Source organism: Sinocyclocheilus anshuiensis, unplaced genomic scaffold (genome assembly GCF_001515605.1).
Source record: "Sinocyclocheilus anshuiensis isolate Anshui unplaced genomic scaffold, SAMN03320099.WGS_v1.1 scaffold207, whole genome shotgun sequence".
Taxonomy (NCBI): domain Eukaryota; kingdom Metazoa; phylum Chordata; class Actinopteri; order Cypriniformes; family Cyprinidae; genus Sinocyclocheilus; species Sinocyclocheilus anshuiensis.
In genome coordinates, this window is record NW_015551045.1 from 218,105 (window position 1) to 235,404 (window position 17,300).

General features: G+C 37.9%; 2 protein-coding genes across 4 annotated transcripts in view; one reads left to right on the plus strand and one right to left on the minus strand.

Annotated features, from left to right (window-relative positions):
* The window catches only part of LOC107661805 (mitochondrial import inner membrane translocase subunit tim16-like), a 2,624-nt gene extending 1,100 nt beyond the window's left edge, over window positions 1-1,524 (plus strand). Inside the window, exons 3-5 of the mRNA XM_016451572.1 lie at window positions 678-814; window positions 925-990; window positions 1,217-1,524. Of these exons, the coding sequence (XP_016307058.1) occupies window positions 678-814; window positions 925-990; window positions 1,217-1,306 (293 nt within the window). The 3' untranslated portion in view covers window positions 1,307-1,524. The remainder of the gene's footprint in view (window positions 1-677; window positions 815-924; window positions 991-1,216) is intronic.
* Window positions 1,525-6,841: 5,317 nt separating this feature from the next.
* Window positions 6,842-17,300, minus strand: part of LOC107661644 (zinc finger protein GLIS2-like) — a 41,624-nt gene continuing 31,165 nt past the window's right edge. For 2 of the 3 annotated variants that reach the window (XM_016451312.1, XM_016451311.1), the window contains 6 exons: window positions 14,540-14,756; window positions 14,333-14,466; window positions 9,967-10,149; window positions 9,753-9,886; window positions 8,062-8,180; window positions 6,842-7,986 (listed from right to left, as the gene is read on the minus strand). In XM_016451312.1, the coding sequence (XP_016306798.1) occupies window positions 7,268-7,986; window positions 8,062-8,180; window positions 9,753-9,886; window positions 9,967-10,149; window positions 14,333-14,466; window positions 14,540-14,729 (1,479 nt within the window). In that variant the 5' untranslated portion in view covers window positions 14,730-14,756 and the 3' untranslated portion in view covers window positions 6,842-7,267. The remainder of the gene's footprint in view (window positions 7,987-8,061; window positions 8,181-9,752; window positions 9,887-9,966; window positions 10,150-14,332; window positions 14,467-14,539; window positions 14,757-17,300) is intronic. The other variant, XM_016451314.1, reaches the window with a different exon arrangement.

Genomic DNA, 17,300 nt, shown 5'->3' on the forward strand with positions numbered 1-17,300 from the left:
ACAGTTGTCATAAACATGCATAAAACCTCCTTCATATTCGATATAGATTATGAAGGTGCCATGTCAGTCTTATGCACACCCCTTCAAGTAAAGTGTTACCTAATATTCATTCAACTGGTGTTCGTTCTTGTTGTTAATATCTGCTTAATACATAAATTAAATAAATACGTTTATACATGTATTTTTTTATTTAAAGAGGTCATATGATGTTGCTAAAAAGAACATTATTTTGTGTATTTAGTGTAATGAAATGTGTTTATGTGGTTTAAGGTTAAAAAAACCACATTATTTTCCACATACTGTACATTATTGTTTCTCCTCTATGCCCCGCCTTTCTGAAACGCGCTTTGGATTTGAGACTTTAGTCTTTGCAACTTTACAAATCTTCTTTATGCACCAAGAGCTTGTAACACTCCAAAGAGAAAGGAAAACTTGAAATCGCATCATATGACCCCTTTAACATCTCCATAAAATAACCACCAAATCTAATAATAATGTAATTGTAATTATTGTAAATCTTCTATTTTTCTCATTTTGGGAGTCTTAGGAGAATATGACAGCATTGCACTGTCTTAAAACTCAAATGTCTTAACATGACAGATGTTAATGGTCACCAGTATGAGGAATACTCTGTATGTGAAATATGACTGTAGTGTGTTGTGTGAATGTGAATGCAGCCAGTCAGGCGGCTGCTGAGGCTCGGGGTCGAGCGGGCAGACAGTCTGCGGCTGCGTCTAGTTTCACAGGAATGACTTTACAAGAAGCCCAACAGATACTGAACATCTCCACATTAACACCAGAGGAGATTCAGAAGGTGAGAGTCTGTTGTAACAGTCTGTAACATACATCAGATCAACATTACATTATTCTCTCTCTCTCTAACAAAATGTGTTTTAATTCTGTATACTTTCATTTTCTCCTCAGAATTATGAGCATTTATTTAAAGTCAATGACAAAACTGCTGGCGGTTCTTTCTATATACAGTCAAAGGTAAGCAGTCAAGCAGACAATCAGAATGGTCGTTTTTGTTGCTTCCAGAGATATGTTTTTTTTTTTAGGTTTTTTGTTAACATAATAGTCATAAAGCTGGAAACTCTTGGTTCAGGGTCACTCCTGGGTTTTGATCCCAAATCTTTAGCTATTAGATCAGTGGTTCTCAACATCAGAGAAATAATAATAATAATAATGTATATGTGTTTGTGGTGGACTGTTGTAGGTGGTACGGGCTAAAGAGCGTCTGGATGAAGAACTCTCCATTCAACAGCAGCACCAAACCAAACCTCCAGACCAGCAGCAGGAGACGTGAGCTCCATCCTCACACACCTCCACTGTAATTATGACCCAGACTTCCAATAAAACTTGATCTTTTTGTACATTAAAAATGTCAATCATTTTTTTATTCATCCGTCAGAGTGCAGGAGTATTTTCTGGACATTACATTGCAAGGTAATTCATATCAATGTTCTCGAGTTCTAGAATTGTTGAACTTAAAAGAGTTAAAAATGTACACGACCATTCAAAAGTTTGGTGTCAGATTTGTTCATGTTTTTATCTCTTCTGCTCCCCAAGGCTGCATTTATTTGATGAAAAATTCAGTAAAAACAGTAATATTGTGACATTTTATTGCAGTTTAAATGAACTGTTTTCTATTTAAATATATTGTAAAATGTAATTTATTTCTGTGATGCAAAGCTAGCTGAATTTTCAGCATCATTACTCCAGTCTTCAGTGTCACAATATCCTTCAGAAATCACTCTAATATGCTGATTTGCTGCTCAAGAAACAGAAAATTCAAAAGAACAGCATTTATTTTAAATAGAAAACTTTTGTATTTTCTATCACTATTATTTTGTATTTACTATCAGTTTTGATCAGTGTAATGCATTCTTGCTGAATAAAATTATTAATTTCTTTAAAAAACTTTTTGCTGACCTCAAACTTTTGAAAAGTTGTGTGTGTGTGTGTGTGTGTCTGTATTTATATATTCATACGCAGAGTTTTATGTATCCATCCATCTGTTCATGCAGAAAGGAATGATCTGGATTTAATATAAGGTACCAACAAACTAAACAAACAAGGTATTAAAACTAGCAAACTGTTTGCAGTGTTGCAACAATTAAAGTCTTGGCAAAACTTTGGATTTAAAAGCAGTTCTGGGTGAATGAATTCATTGTATGTCACTGAAATCATTTACTAAGTGGATTTTTCTCCAGTAAAATGTCCTTGTATCTGGCGTCCATCTTTTCCCAACTATGAACGGAGATGAAAGATTGTCCAGACAAGGTTAATAAGTGATTCTATCACACCTATCATGATGATTACGTCATGTGGCTGAACTCTAGAAACAGTATTTTAAGGTTTATCCCAGTATAATATTATGCCCCATAGACTTCAGCTGTGTAACTGTAAATAGTCCAATCTGAAGGATGATGCTTGTCTGTGGTAATCAACAGTGTGCAGCAGATGAAGTTTTTCTGAATCCAGAACATTCCTTAAAAAATCTTGATGCATTTGGCCATCATTTAAGCTGGACTGCTGTAAGAGTCGTACCATAAATACTGTAAGTGAGAAGCAATATAGAACATGTGTTGCCATTTGAGTAATGGAATTAAAATTAATATATTTAAATATTAATATAATAATATGCATAGCTACATTTGTTATTGTATTTTAAGTTTTCTTTTTCTTCTAATTTTTGCCCAACCCCATTGTGTGTATATGAATGCAGTCTGTACATTTAAAAAAAATATATATATAAATACATGAATCAATGACAGCTTCAGACTTCTGTGATTCAAACCAGCTAATCGCTCTGAAATTAACAAAGAAAATGACTGAATATTGACCATATGTGTTCAAATTATACAGTATATAAGAAATTTATGATTAATAAAATCTGCATTTTCAGTGTTTTTCCTCAGGATTAAATATCAAATGTTAATGAGGATGATGTCATAAACACTGATTATTGAAATGTGTTTTGGGATCCTCACAAACACTGTGTTTTTACATTAGAATCGCTGTTATGTATATTTCAGTTATGCAAACTGGGATCGGTCAGATGCACTGAGCAAAAGCAAACCGATGGAAGGGCCAAGAAAAATAGTTAAACATCTCATCCGAGGCTAAGACCCTGATCGGAGTTAATAAATATTTCAGCCCTCTGTGCATGAATATCCCAAACATTCAGAAAAAAAGACTCGGTGAAGCGCAATATATCAAATGCAAATGTATTAAACATTTGTTTCTTTTATTTTCATTGACATCCTTATCAATATCGTAATAAAAATCCTCTAAAACAGGAGCACACACTTATGTTGTACCAACTGGAGACTTTTACAGCTCTAAAATTCTGCATGTTCGGCTTCAGAACATGATGCTGGGAAAAAATATATATTTATTTATATATATATTTATTTTCATATACTGTATTACATCTACATTTCAACTATAATAAAAGGCACTTGGAGAAAAATTAAAATACTGATATTAAAATATCTAAAAAATGTGCAAAAAAGGAAAAAATAAAAATGGATACTGGCCTTTCCAGGCCATAGTCTTTTTGTTAACCCTTTGTGCATCTCTGTGGCACTTCAAGAATGTGTCCTATTATTAGTTCTTTTTAGGAACATACAAAGATCTTTTCTTTTAGTGTGAGCATTTTTTTTTATTTATTCTAAAATAGTGCTTAATTTATGTACCGTATATAGTTTCTGATATCATTGGAGTTTTACTGGCATGAATATCTAATTTAAATATCTAGCTATGACATCTTCCCTGCCTTTCATTTTATTGCTTAAAGGGTTAGTTCATCCAAAAATGAAAATTAGGCTGTGTTTTACTCACCTAGGTATTGTGTGTGTGTGAAACAGTGCGGCCGTTTTCAGAGTGCTCAAAGGGTTAAAGGTTCAAACAGCTAATGCCGAGTTCACACTGCACGATTTTCAAACTCGTCAGATCGCCGTTGTTTTCACACTGCGTGACTATCTGGGGTAGCATTCAGTTGCGGCGAGTGAAAAATCGGGCTAATATCGTGCAGTGTGAACTCGAATATTATCTGATATTCAACATTGATGTAGACCTTGACAGGTCTGTGTCAGTTTCAGCTTTCTCCAGCCAACAAGATGAGGAAAGGGAGTAGGAGAAGAGATTTCCAACTTCTTGGAAAGATGCAAGGGTTTATAAACGTCATTTCCAGTAAAGCCTCCTAAATACACGCTGATGTCATATCTTTCCAAACCTGAGAGGATTGTGTTTGATTACTGCATGCATTTGCATGTTATCGCTTATCTCAGGGGCCGTGTAAGGGTCAGTGGCCTACTTTTGAAACCTGGCGCACGATCAAGATCTGGACAGTGGCAACATATTTTTTCTAGCAGTGATGCTAGAGCAAATGGAGGAAGCACCAGCGATTTGCTGTCTAAAAAATGCTCTGCTTTTCTCTTCTCTTTCACTCAGTAATTGGACATTATACATTACATATACATTATACAGTATGTAAACTTCAAACATCGTGGTATGATTATGGGCTAAATGTGAGGGTTTCTTACTCAAACACTTCCCGCAAACTTATCCGTCACCTCCTCCTGTCACTTCTCTCTCTTTCCTCGCGATTCACTAGCTGGAGAAAGCTGAACACAGAGAAGCAATAGCAGAAACAAAGCAACTTCAACATCAGGAAATGTCACGTCCAAAACAAAGTCAGTAAAACAAAATGGCAATAATTGTATAGTTCTCTACAAACAATAAAACAAAAATAATTATGGAATAAGACTCTTGAGTGTAAAAATGGTTTGGAGGGGAGGGCAGGGTACATGCTTTAAGGAAGTGCGATTATTTCAGTCGGAATGATTTTAAATTACATTAGTTCGTTTCCCTCATTTTTTTTTTTTATCCCAATCTACGAGTAATGGACATTACGGAAAGAAGCTCTAAATATGTAATCTCTCTTACAGAAGTACTTCTCCTGAGCGGACAGAGACTGTTACGTGCCTGAGTTCAGGAGAGAAGACTTAATCAAGAGCGTTATTTTAATCTGAATGAGGTCTTGATTGCGACACATTGATGACTGTGTAAAATCTCACTCACATGACCCACTTCAGGACTTTGCAGATAGCACCATAACAGGTAGAATATGAATATCTGCCTTAAAGGTTGTGTTGTACAACTTAATGTGCCTAAAATCTAGCACAGAATCTGTCTTTTGAGTTTTGATTTTCAGTTTGTATGATGTATCAAAATGATGCATCATGCAGCTAGGGAAAATCAGAGGCAAATGGGGTCCAATGTGAAATTTTTAGTACCTGGAGCGTCGCCTACAGCTCCATTTGTGTAAGGTGACGTCAGGAGTGATGCTGAAACTTGATGCCTCGCTATAGAGTTTGATGCGTTGGAGAACATTGATGTGGGTCATGTGAAAGGGTCTTAAATAAAAATGCTATCTTTTGGCCACCTGAATAGTGCTTTCTACACTTTATTATTAAGTCTCTACTTTAATCTCTGGGTATATAATTAGATTTTTAGCACAGTGATTTAATATGGGGCAAACTGAGAAACCAAACTAGACCCTCAATTGTTGCAATATACCATTGCACGTGTCAGCATGTTCACTGGGTTGTGGATAATGTTTATTTTAAACATTCCACTATTCTGCATCAACCAAAAGTTATTTGTTTTACCCTGCCAAGCTAGTATACTGCAAAGCAGGGCAATACTGTTAAATCTGGCCCTTGGTTCAACTAGTAGTGTGCAGTACAAGTAATGACCAGAAGATGGCACTATTTACATCAGTGCCATGTCCTATGGGGCATTAGCATTACCGCTTGGAGAGTTTGTGCCCTTGTATGACTTAAAACTCAGTCAGTCTGAGCCTTGTGTCTGTAAATCTCTTATTCAACAAAATAGAGCTAGTCAAGGTTTCTATTTCCTCCTCCTCAGAGGACAGATTGTCGTTCATACTTTGTCTATTTTTATTCAAAGATGTATGCTAATATTGCAGTGACACAGCTAGCAGCAAATGCAAGGTTCGTCATATAGCTTGTAATAGCATTGAGCTAAAGAAGTTCACTTGCAAGGGATGCAAAGGGTACCCTCTGAGGTGGAACTCGGGACAGTTTGAAGCAGGGTTGTCCATTCCTGCTCCTAAAGGGCCACCGTCCGGGAGAGTTTAGCTCTAGCTCTATGTAAACACACCTGCACCAGCTACTCAAGGTCTTCAGGATCATTGCAAACTTACAGCCAGGTGTGTAGAAACTAAACTCTGCAGGAAAGTGGCATTCCAGGGCCAGAATTGGACATTACTAGGCCAGTAAATGAGCTGCTCTCGCCTGACCTACGACCTCAGCACCCCTTTGCAAACCTGACCAGGCCCATGCGATTTAGCCTCAAAAATCTCTGGCTATCTACGCTCAGAGGTCTTTTCATAACGCATGGAATGGCTTGAAGTTCAGTTCCTGAAGAATAATAGCACAAGTTTGTGTCTTTAGTGTGTTGCGTACACTGTCGTCCAAAAGTTTATCTTAAACATAAATACAATTTTCTCTTGAAGCAAGGGCACAGATTCTTAAGTCTGCCTTTAGATCAGTGCTCTCATAAAACAAAAAAACAAACAAAGCGGATACGACTTGGGGTCCAATCCTGCTTCTGGGGGGCCACCTTCCTGCAGAGTTTAGACTAGGGGTGGGCAACCCTGGCCCTCAAGGTCCACTGCCCTGCAAAGTTTAGCTCTAACAAACTCATCTGCCTAGTGTAGGGTTTAGTTTGTGTTTGGTAAAGGTTGTAACTAAACTCTGCAGGACAGTGGACCTTGAGGGCCAGAGTTGCCCACCACTGGTTTAGTCCCAACCCTAATTAAACACAGCTAATCAAGCTCTTCAGGATTACTCAAAACTTCCAAGCAGGTGTGTTGGTGTAGACTGAAGTTAAACTCTCCAGGAAGGTGGCCCTCCAGGAGCAGGATTGGACAACCCTGGTAAAAAGATAAGCCAGAGAGAAAGAGAAAGGAACGGAGGTGAATGTTTGGCCACTTTCTGAATCGTTACGCTAAATTTTCTTCAAGATACCATCTCTGTTATCACAAGAAACAGGTAGCTGTGTCCGACCATAAGGTACAAATTAGAACTCAAGTAGCGCTAAAAGTTGAAGAAGATTGTGTCACCTCCAAGCATAACTGCATTTGCTTTGTGAAAACCCCCCACATGCTTGCCTCTGACCTCTGACCCCTGTTCCACCCCCACCCTTCCCCTGCCATTCCTCTGGAATGTGGTGCTCAGTTGACCACAGCTGGCTTCAGCACCACTGGGCCAGAAGGGATGACAACCCAAGACAGGGGGTCGTGGGACGCCCCCGTAGACAGGTTGAGCACACCGCCATGGATCTCGTCCTCACCCTCCTCGCCTCTGGCCTTGCCCTTGCCATGGTCCCTGCGCTCCGAGCCCAAAATGGGCACCATGGGCAACCCCAACGTGGAAGATGAGAAGGTAGGAGACAGAAAGTGTGACTTGGTCAGACCAAGCGGGGAACCGCTGAAGGACAGGATGGATGTCCCCCCAAGCCCAGCTGGAGGGGAGCTTGGGCAGCCCAGTGTGCTCAAGTCCAAGGGGCAGGGACTGAGGGGGGACAAGGGGAGGGAGCCTCCGAGACCTTGCAGACCGTGACTGCCCAGGAAAGCAGCGGCAGCACCAGGAATGATGATGTGGGCCCCACTGACGTAAGTCAGCTCAGATTCTTTCCCTGCCCCTGCGATCTGCCCCGGCTTCATCATTGAGCCCACCCCACCCGGACCTCCCTGCTCCTGGGCTACAAAGTGCCCATGAGCCTTGATATGCTTCCTTAGGGAGCTGGGGTCTGTGTAGCGTTTCAAGCAGCCCACCATCTTGCAGTAGTAGGGCTTGTCCACATAGTGTGTGCGCGTGTGTTTGAACCGGTCACTGGAATTGGAGTAGCGCTTGTTGCAGCCCTCGTATGGACAGATGTAGGGCTTCTCTCCTGAAATACAAGCACTAAGTCAGCCAGGTGATGCGATCTTCATCTATCTATCCATACATTTAACTTGGTACTGACCTGTGTGTGAGCGGTTGTGAATCTTGAGGTTCTCCAGTCGGGAGAAGCTCTTGTTGCAGGTGGGACAGCGGTGAGGTTTCTCATTGGTGTGAGTACGGATATGTATCAGCATCTTGTACCTAATGATGCAGACAGAAGTCTTAAGGTACGTCTTATGTAAAACTTAAAGGTTCTACTAGTGGCTGCAATTGCAAAATGTTCCTTTCCAAGGAAATGAACCTAGAAATGGGTTATATGGTGGGTAAGTATTTTAAAAGAGAAAAAGACTTGTTATACTAAACAAGTCCATTAGTGTCTTCAACATGTCGATATTCAGCAATACAATATACCTCTAAAATTAAAGGGATAGTTCACCCAAAAATGAAAATTACCCCATGATTTACTTACCATCAAGCCATCCTAGGTGTATATGACTTTCTTCCTTCAGACAAATAAAATCTGAGTTATATTAAAAAGTGTCCTGGCTCTTCCAAGATTTATAATAGCAGTGAGTGGGTGTTGAAATTCAATAGTCCAATAAAGTGCATCCATCCATCATAAAAAGTACCGTATTGACCCGAATATAAGACGATGTTTTTTTCTTGGAAATACATCTGAAAAAACACGGTCGTCTTATATTCAGGGTCTAGACTTTGACATGTCAATAATACACCCACAACAATAGGTGGTGCCAAATACGCATAAAACGAGTGTGCCATGAAATACGTAATGTAACGCGTGTTGTAAAGATCGCGAGTAAAGCTGCATGAGTCGTGACTGTCACGTTAGCCTGATGGGACCAAACTCCCTTTGTGATTTTAAAACGTAAGACAGTACCCAGATTTGAAGACTACAGTAAGATTTAACTTCTACTGTTAATACGATTTTGGTAGGCTACTATTAGATGGATAGCCTAAATGTCCTAATTCAGATGGGCTACCTGTTTTTTTTTTTTAATGGTATATCAAAAAGTGTATATTTTTTAAATGTGATTGTTGGTACATTTTACCAGTTTTTACCATACTTTCAAAACAAAAATTAAAATAGGAAAAATATGCAATATGAAAATAATTGAAGACAACATGTGTTTTACTGAGAAAAAAACAAGATTTGGTTTTTAAAAAGCCTTTTTCCAAAAGGTACATCTGGAAAAAGGGAGGTCGTCTTATAATCAGGGTCGTCTTATATTCGGGCCAATACGGTACTCTACATAGCTCTGGGGGGTTAATAAAGGCCTTCTGAAGTGAATCAATGCGTTTGTGTAAGGAAAATATCCATAGGATGGCTTGAGGGTAAGTAAATCATGGGGTAATTTTCATTTTTGGGTGAACTATCCCTTTAACATGCACAATTATGTGGACACTTCAGAATATGGTGAAATATTTTAGATAATCTATTAGCCAAATTGTTAACGTTTTTCTGAACACACCATAGCTTAATTTCTCTCAACGAGTCAAGATTAATTGAATTCTCTCCTGTCCAGCTGTTAAATGTAGCTTTCTTTAAGACGAGTCATAACTCTTTTTCTGTTTGTTACATAAAAACGTAGATTGGTCTAATATGAATCCAAAAAATTAGACTCAATGGCTAACTGCTAATTGATCTAGTTCTTAAGACTAAGTCTTAACATAGAGGCTAAGTTTATGCAACTGGCCCCTGCTGGTGCTAAATGATTCAAAGACAACCTGATTTAGAGAATGCAGTAAACACACCTGGCGTTGAATCCCCTTCCTTTGCGTGCACATCCCTCCCAGTGGCAACAGTACCCAGAATTCTTCTCAGGCTTTACATGGAAGTCATTGACGTGATCCACCAGGTCTTGCAAGGAGTCAAAAAGTAGGTGGCACTGTGACAAGAAAACAAGCACAATGAGCTCAGGTGAAAAATGCACATTAGCACCTATTTCTCACTGCTTCTATTTCTCACCTTCCTCCAGCGACAGGCCAGCTGTTCATCTGCAGAGAGGTCTGGAGAAGCTCTTGTGTCCTTGGGCTGCCGAATGAACATCGATGAAGGGAGGTGAAGCCCTCCACCTCCTCCAATGGGCACGAAGAACTGGAACGCTTGAGATGTGGCTCCTCCTTCCATGTAACGGATATGAGCTGAGTCCTGCGGGAACAAAATGAGAAAAGGCAAACATAATTCAAGCCTCTTTATCGTTTTTACAGCAGGCCAGCGATTCTAGTAATAGTTGTTAAAATCAGTAACAGGAGCTACAGGAGGTCCGTGTTCTGTAATCGCCCTCACAGCGGAAGACTCTTATGAGCGTTTTGCTCGATATGGCGGCTCGTCTTCCCCGTGTTTCTGCCCCCAGCTGTGCTGATCTGAGCTAATGCCCTGCCACACTTTACACTCAACCACAGATTTGAGACTTTAATGAGACAAAGCAGAATGGCAAGGCACCAATAAATGTAACAGAATACGAACAAAGAATCTTATACATGGAGCTTGATTTTGCACAAGTGCCCTCTTATGAGCTATAAGATGAGTTTCTAGATAGCAGGACTAGATAGTAAACTATAAAATAGAGTTGTGAAAATCTGCCTTGGAAAGGAAATGTGAGTGGTTGGGAAATCAGTAGGAACCTGGTGATATGATATTATGTTGATATGTGAGTCATGTTTCGATAATATCGCAAGTAATACTCTATTTCTGTGTTATACGGACTTGTTTCTTGTTCATCTGCTTTGGACTTCAGTTCTTTGTGCAGTTATATTCTTAACTCTTTCTGAGTTTAGATTTCGAGTAAATAGAAATAATTGAATATGTGTTGGTCTAACGACACAATATTTTGCCCTACTTGCTCTGAATGGTGTTAAGTCTCTTAACTTGAAAAAATGTCATTTAAAATATGTATTAACTTCTTAATGTTTTAATATATTTTATAATATTTAACATATTCATTGATAATTATTATTATGTTAAATTAATACATTTATTGAAATTTATTATATTAATTTAAAACACTTATACAATACAAAATATTTTCCCCTCATCTCTAGTGGTCGTTTTTCTCAAAAATATTAAACTCAAAATAGTTTTTAAAATATTTATTAGTTTATTTAATTTAAATATATATTTTAAATATTTACATTTTAATATATGAATATGTAATATTTATTATAACATTTATATATATACACACAAACGCAATTATATTTATCATCCGCTAAACCAAAGTGTCTGATCATAGAGAAGCAATCACCTCAGTAAGCTACATCATCATGTCCATCATCATGTACGAGTTATGCAGCAAATTTTAATACTTAGTGTTTAGGGGTTTGTTCATTTTTCTGCCCCTAAATATGAGCAATAGTAATAGTCAGGGGCGGACTTAGTGATTTGGGGGCCCTAAGCAAATTTCATGTATGGGGCCCCAACAATAACTATATGCTCTTTTACGCCTAACCCTTATTTTGCTCGCTCCCTCTCTCTCTCTCTCTCTCTCTCTCTCTCTCTCTCTCGTAGACTTGAAAAAATGTCATTTAAAATATGTATTAACTTCTTAATGTTTTAATATATTTTATAATATTTAACATATTCATTGATAATTATTATTATGTTAAATTAATACATTTATTGAAATTTATTATATTAATTTAAAACACTTATACAATACAAAATATTTTCCCCTCATCTCTAGTGGTCGTTTTTCTCAAAAATATTAAACTCAAAATAGTTTTTAAAATATTTATTAGTTTATTTAATTTAAATATATATTTTAAATATTTACATTTTAATATATGAATATGTAATATTTATTATAACATTTATATATATACACACAAACGCAATTATATTAGTATTAACTGCTATGGTATTTATTACTATTTTTAATCGGCTTTTATTTTTATCATTTCAGCATTTCTTTTATTTTTTATTTAAATTTGAGTAATTTTGTTGTACTTTTGACATTTGAATTCGTTTTAGATTTTTAAAAAATACTTTTTAGTTTTTCTTAGTTTTAGTCATTTTATTTTATTTTCATTTATATATTTTATAGTCATTTATATTTCATCTAAATACTTTATAGGTTAGTTTATTTACCCCTTCACAACTTAAGTAAATTAGTCAACCTGATGCTGTTCTAAAGCCATATTAGGCTACCTAATTTTTTTCGGATCACAAATGAAGACATTATAAAAAAAAAACTGCTTGCACTTGTCCATTTAATGAATTATAAACTTCTTTAAACTTTTTACAAAAAGGATTCAAATGTCATAAAAAGTATCCCATGCAGCTAGTTTCGTATTCCAAGTGTTCTTTAGGCATACGGTAGAGTTTGCCGAGAAACAAATCGAAAATGTAATCTATTATTAAGCGAAAATCTCCAGTCATCGCATTCGTGCATTTTATACGAGTGCGTGGCAGTTTGCGCCGGCGCGCCTAGGAAAAGCACAAAAGCGAGTCATTTTGAAACATCGAGACAAATAAAATCATGACACGAAACACGATTCTTCCTTCTCTGAGGAGAATATCTCTGTTCTGAGCCAGTCAGACAGTATTATATAGCCTAGAAAGTGTGCAAAGAGCACTACACTATAATCACTTAAAGCTGTTATTCACTTCAGTTCATTGCGATCTCACGACGTTCCGTTAATCAATGAAGCTGTCTGCACGGCACAATGAATATCTTATTTACATTGTATCTGCACGTTGTTGTAATGAGAGGATTAGCAAGCTTGCAGAACTCAGCACCTGATAAAAACTCTGCATTTTGAGCGGTGAGTGAACATTTGAGGCTCTCCATAACACAAATACATACTGGAGCGTTTGCCAAATATGTTTCGCCAATATCAGATGGGGCCCCCTGATTCCCCGGGGCCCTAAGCGGCCGCTTACCTCGCTTATTGGTTAAGTCCGCCCCTGGTAATAGTGATGCTTAGGAAGGGTTAATTAGAGCAGAAACAATGATGGTTTTGACTGGACAAGAGTGTCAGGGCTGTCTGGGAACGTTTTCAGCTATGTGAGATATGTGCATGGAAAATCATGGAAAATGAGGCTCAGCAGTGTCCTCATCTAAGACCTGGCCACTGTTCATCCATTGGCTTGAAGGAGGCATGGCAGGCATCGGAGACACACATAGGCACACAAAAAGCCATGCATCTCGCTCCCAATTCAATTTCGAGCGAATTCAATTAAGCAGAAAGAGCTCTGTGTGGCTGTACCTCGCTGTAAATCTGATTTAACCTCGCGTCCCATCCGTCAGCCCCACAGACAGCAAAAGAGAGACACTTTTGTGAAGGGTCACGGGGCATTTGATAAGAAACACCAGTTTTGGGTCACTGAGGGTAACAGATCTGAATGTCTCATCTTGAGGGAAGGTGGGGGACGGTCCTGTGCGTTTAATGCACTCATGCTTATGACCCAAACTGAACCAAGTTTTTGGTTGCTTATTAGCTTATTAGTTACCTTAATGAGCAAGATATCTCATTTATGAAGTAGTAGACCTAGTGTAAAGCTAATGATAGTGCTTCTAAAGGCACACTGAATAAAAAATGTCTTGTATTTCAGTTAAAAAATCTACAAATCCTTAAACAAGATACATTTACTTGAGAAGTAAGATTGCATAAGATTTTATGTATTTTCAGCTAACTTTCACCTTTTTACCTGTTTTTAACTCACAAAGGCTGTTTATTTGAACAAAATTACAGTAAAAACAGTAATATTGGGAAATATTATTACAATTCAAAATAACTGTTTTCTATTTGAATATGTTTTAAAGTGTAATTTATTCCTGTGATGCAAAGATGAACTTTCAGCAGTCTTCAGTGTCACACGATCCTTCAGAAATCATTCTAATTTGCTGATTTGCTGCTCAAGAAACATTTCTGATTATTAGCAATGTTGAAAACACTTTTGCTGCTTAATATTTTTGTGGAAACCTTTGATGAATAGAAAGAACAGCATTTATTAGAAATAGAAATCTTTTGTAACATTATAAATGTCTTTACTGTCACTTTTAAACCATTTAATGTGTCTTTGCTGAATACATTTCTTTTTAAAAAATCTTACAGACATTAATCTTTTGAATAGTAGTGTATCTACAATGTGAAAACTAACAGAAAATACACTTGTATTAAAGGTACATTTGGTGAAAAGTCTTATTATCCAATGCAGTGTTACTTCTCAATTTTTAAGATAATTTTGATCTTGAATTTTACATATCTTAACTAAATAAGCAAGTCAAAAACGTCTTTTCAAGTCATTTTTGCAGTGTAAACAAATGGCCTGCAGGGTGCAACCCAAAATGTCACCGTAACATATCATAAAACTGAAAAAATGGACTCACCCCAGGGAAAATGGGAGCTGAGCCGTTTCCATTGGAGAGATCCGGAGAGCAGGCTGTGTTTCGGGAGGACGGGAACATGCTGAGGTCCACGGCGGGTGGGGTGGGGGTCTCCGACTTGTCCTGCAGGACACCTGCTGACATACACACCTCTGTTTTATTCTCTGCGATTAAAGTGCTCTATATGTCTTACTGTACTGATTTGTTTACCTGTGTGTGGAGAAGCAGGAGACGCTGGAACGATGACGGCGGTCCCGTCGTCTGCCATCCGCAGCTGCCCCGCCCCCTTGCCGTGAATGGGAGAGGGAGTGAGAGTGGGCGGAGACCTGGCGCCTCTGTCCCGCCCACTGACCCGCCTCCTCGGCACCTTCAGGTCCAGTGGCTTGTCTAAGGACAGCATGACAGCATGCGGTCCGGAGACTGCAACCTTCACAGACAGACACAGAGAGCATTTAGGTGAGGACACTGAAACTTTCACACAGGAAAGTTGTTGCATAAGAGCAGTGAGCATTCATAACACCACCATGATTTTCATGCTGGAAAGATGAATCCAAAAGTAGCTCCCTTAGATGGACCAGAACTGTCCCATAATTTGATGCTTGTCATTCAAATGGAGAGGTGTGTTGTGGATTTTGGTGACAGTTGTAGGAGCATCTCTTTGCTGACACAGACAAATTTTTAAATGTATGTTTCAGTGTATTTTAGTATTATTATTCTTTTTAGAATTTCACTTTAATTATAGTTTAATTTTTAGTCATTTTAGCTGTGTTTTTCTCATTTTTATTATTTTTTAATATTACAATTTAGATTTGATTTTTTATTTCAGTTTTTATTTATTTCCCTTTTCCAGAAATTTTAGTCAATTTTTTCTTCAAATTAACCTTATTCCAGTTCGTTTCCAAGCAACATTTGAAATGTTCATTTACTTTACATTTTTCATCTATAATCCTGTTTTTATATCAGATATGAGCATTAAAAATAATAAACGTTAGGGATGAACTGAGGGAAAATTTGATATCAGTTTATTTAGAACAATATCTGCCAATTTTTTAAGTTTGGTGGTTCTGCTTTTTTTCTAATAACTTTTAGATCACTTATAATTGATTACACTGCTTTGGAATAGTTTTTTATAGACATAATAATCTCTGAACATCGGCTGTTTTTAACCAGTTGTCTGATGTAATGTAATATTTTTATTACTATTTAAAAAAAATGGTATGTGAAACTACACATTATGTACATATTTTCAAAAGTTTGAGAACACTGATACTTTTATTCAGCAAGGACACAAAATTGATCTAAAGTCACAGTAAAGACATTTATAATCTCACAAAACATTTCTATTTCAAAATAATGTTGTTCATTTGAACTTTCTGTTTATCAAAGAATCCTGGGACAATGTATCAATTTCCACAAAAATATGAACAGCACAGCTGTTTTCAACATTGATAATCATAAATGTTTCTCGGGCATCAAATCAGCATATCAGAATGATTTCTGAAGGATCATGTGACACTGAAGACTGGAGTAATGATGCTGAAAATCCAGCTTTGCATCACAGAAATAAATGATTTTTTAAAATATATTCAAATAGAAAACCCAATTTTACTGTATTTTTGATAAATTAAATGCAGCCTAGGTGAGCATAAAAGACTTCTTTCAAAAACATTAAAAATGAGCATTAATGTTAATTATTAGTACGGCTGGAAACAAAGTTGTTTACAAGCTAGCAAGTGAATTCAGAGAGCGCTTTTGAGGTACTCTAGGTAGTTTGCTCTGTTACATGGAAGCAATTTGCATACTCTGCATAGTATGCATACTATACATTGCATAAAGTAGTATGACAGAATGCAGCTGCATACAGAAACACACACACACGCGAGAATTTAGATGCTGTTCTGAATTTCATTAGACATTCATACTTCGCAAGAAAGTTTTTCTCCATTTTCCTCATTGTCTTTTTAAACACCATACACACACTGTCAGCCCGATCTCACACAGTTGCTTCCCCTCATTCCCCCCACCTCAAACGTGCACATACAGTCCTCACAATTACACCCATTACAGCTTCCACATTCCTGCCGACTGCATGCGAAATACAACGTTCACAGAGCTCCACCTCAAACTAGTTTCACATCTCTGTTTGCGAGACATATAAGCGCGTATGCATGCTTCCAGCTGCGCTGAATGGCTCTTTGAGAGGGTTTAGCTTGTGCCAACACCAGGAAGGTCAGCGAAGTGAAGGCAGAAGGGTCACTGAGTTCAACAGCCCAGCCGTCAGGGCCAATAATCGGCAGATAACTGCACACAGAGCTGCATTATCAAGCAGATCTGTGTCCTCGGCCCCCCCACTATGTCCTGAAATGATCTGTGTCCACTTGGAAAGTTCTCAAACGGTCCAATTTTTGGTCTTTGATGCCGTGCCAAAGAAACAGACAGGCAGTTTTACAACAACTAGCAAGGATTGGTCAGAAGAATAAACAGGTTGCGTCACGGCAGGAGTTAATGTACAATCTGTAGTATCTCCAGCCGTCTACTCGGTTTGGTGTGTAAGCGTCCCGTGTGGACTGAACCTGCGCTATCTCAGACCAGGGTGGGGTTAGAGACGTGATGTGTGTGGTATGTTAAGGGTTTAGTTAATGATTTTCACATAATTGTGTCTCAATACGGCGGATAAAGACTCATTGCTTTGTAACTCGACTCTATTATGTGGTCTGAGCTTCTAGTCAGAACCTAAAAACAGCATTCAAAGCCCATTTTACTTGCATAATACCACATATTTTTGAGTGAATATGGACATTTCACAAGAAAAACATGCCGGGAAGGACTTTATTTTATCTATTAGGTTTTGAAGCGTCACTTTTTTCAGGTGGTTGAACGGAAAGGAAAAAAGCACCAGGCCCAGACTGTGTTACACCAGCCTGTCTGAAATCCTGTGCTGACCAGCTGGCCCCCATCTTCACACAGATCT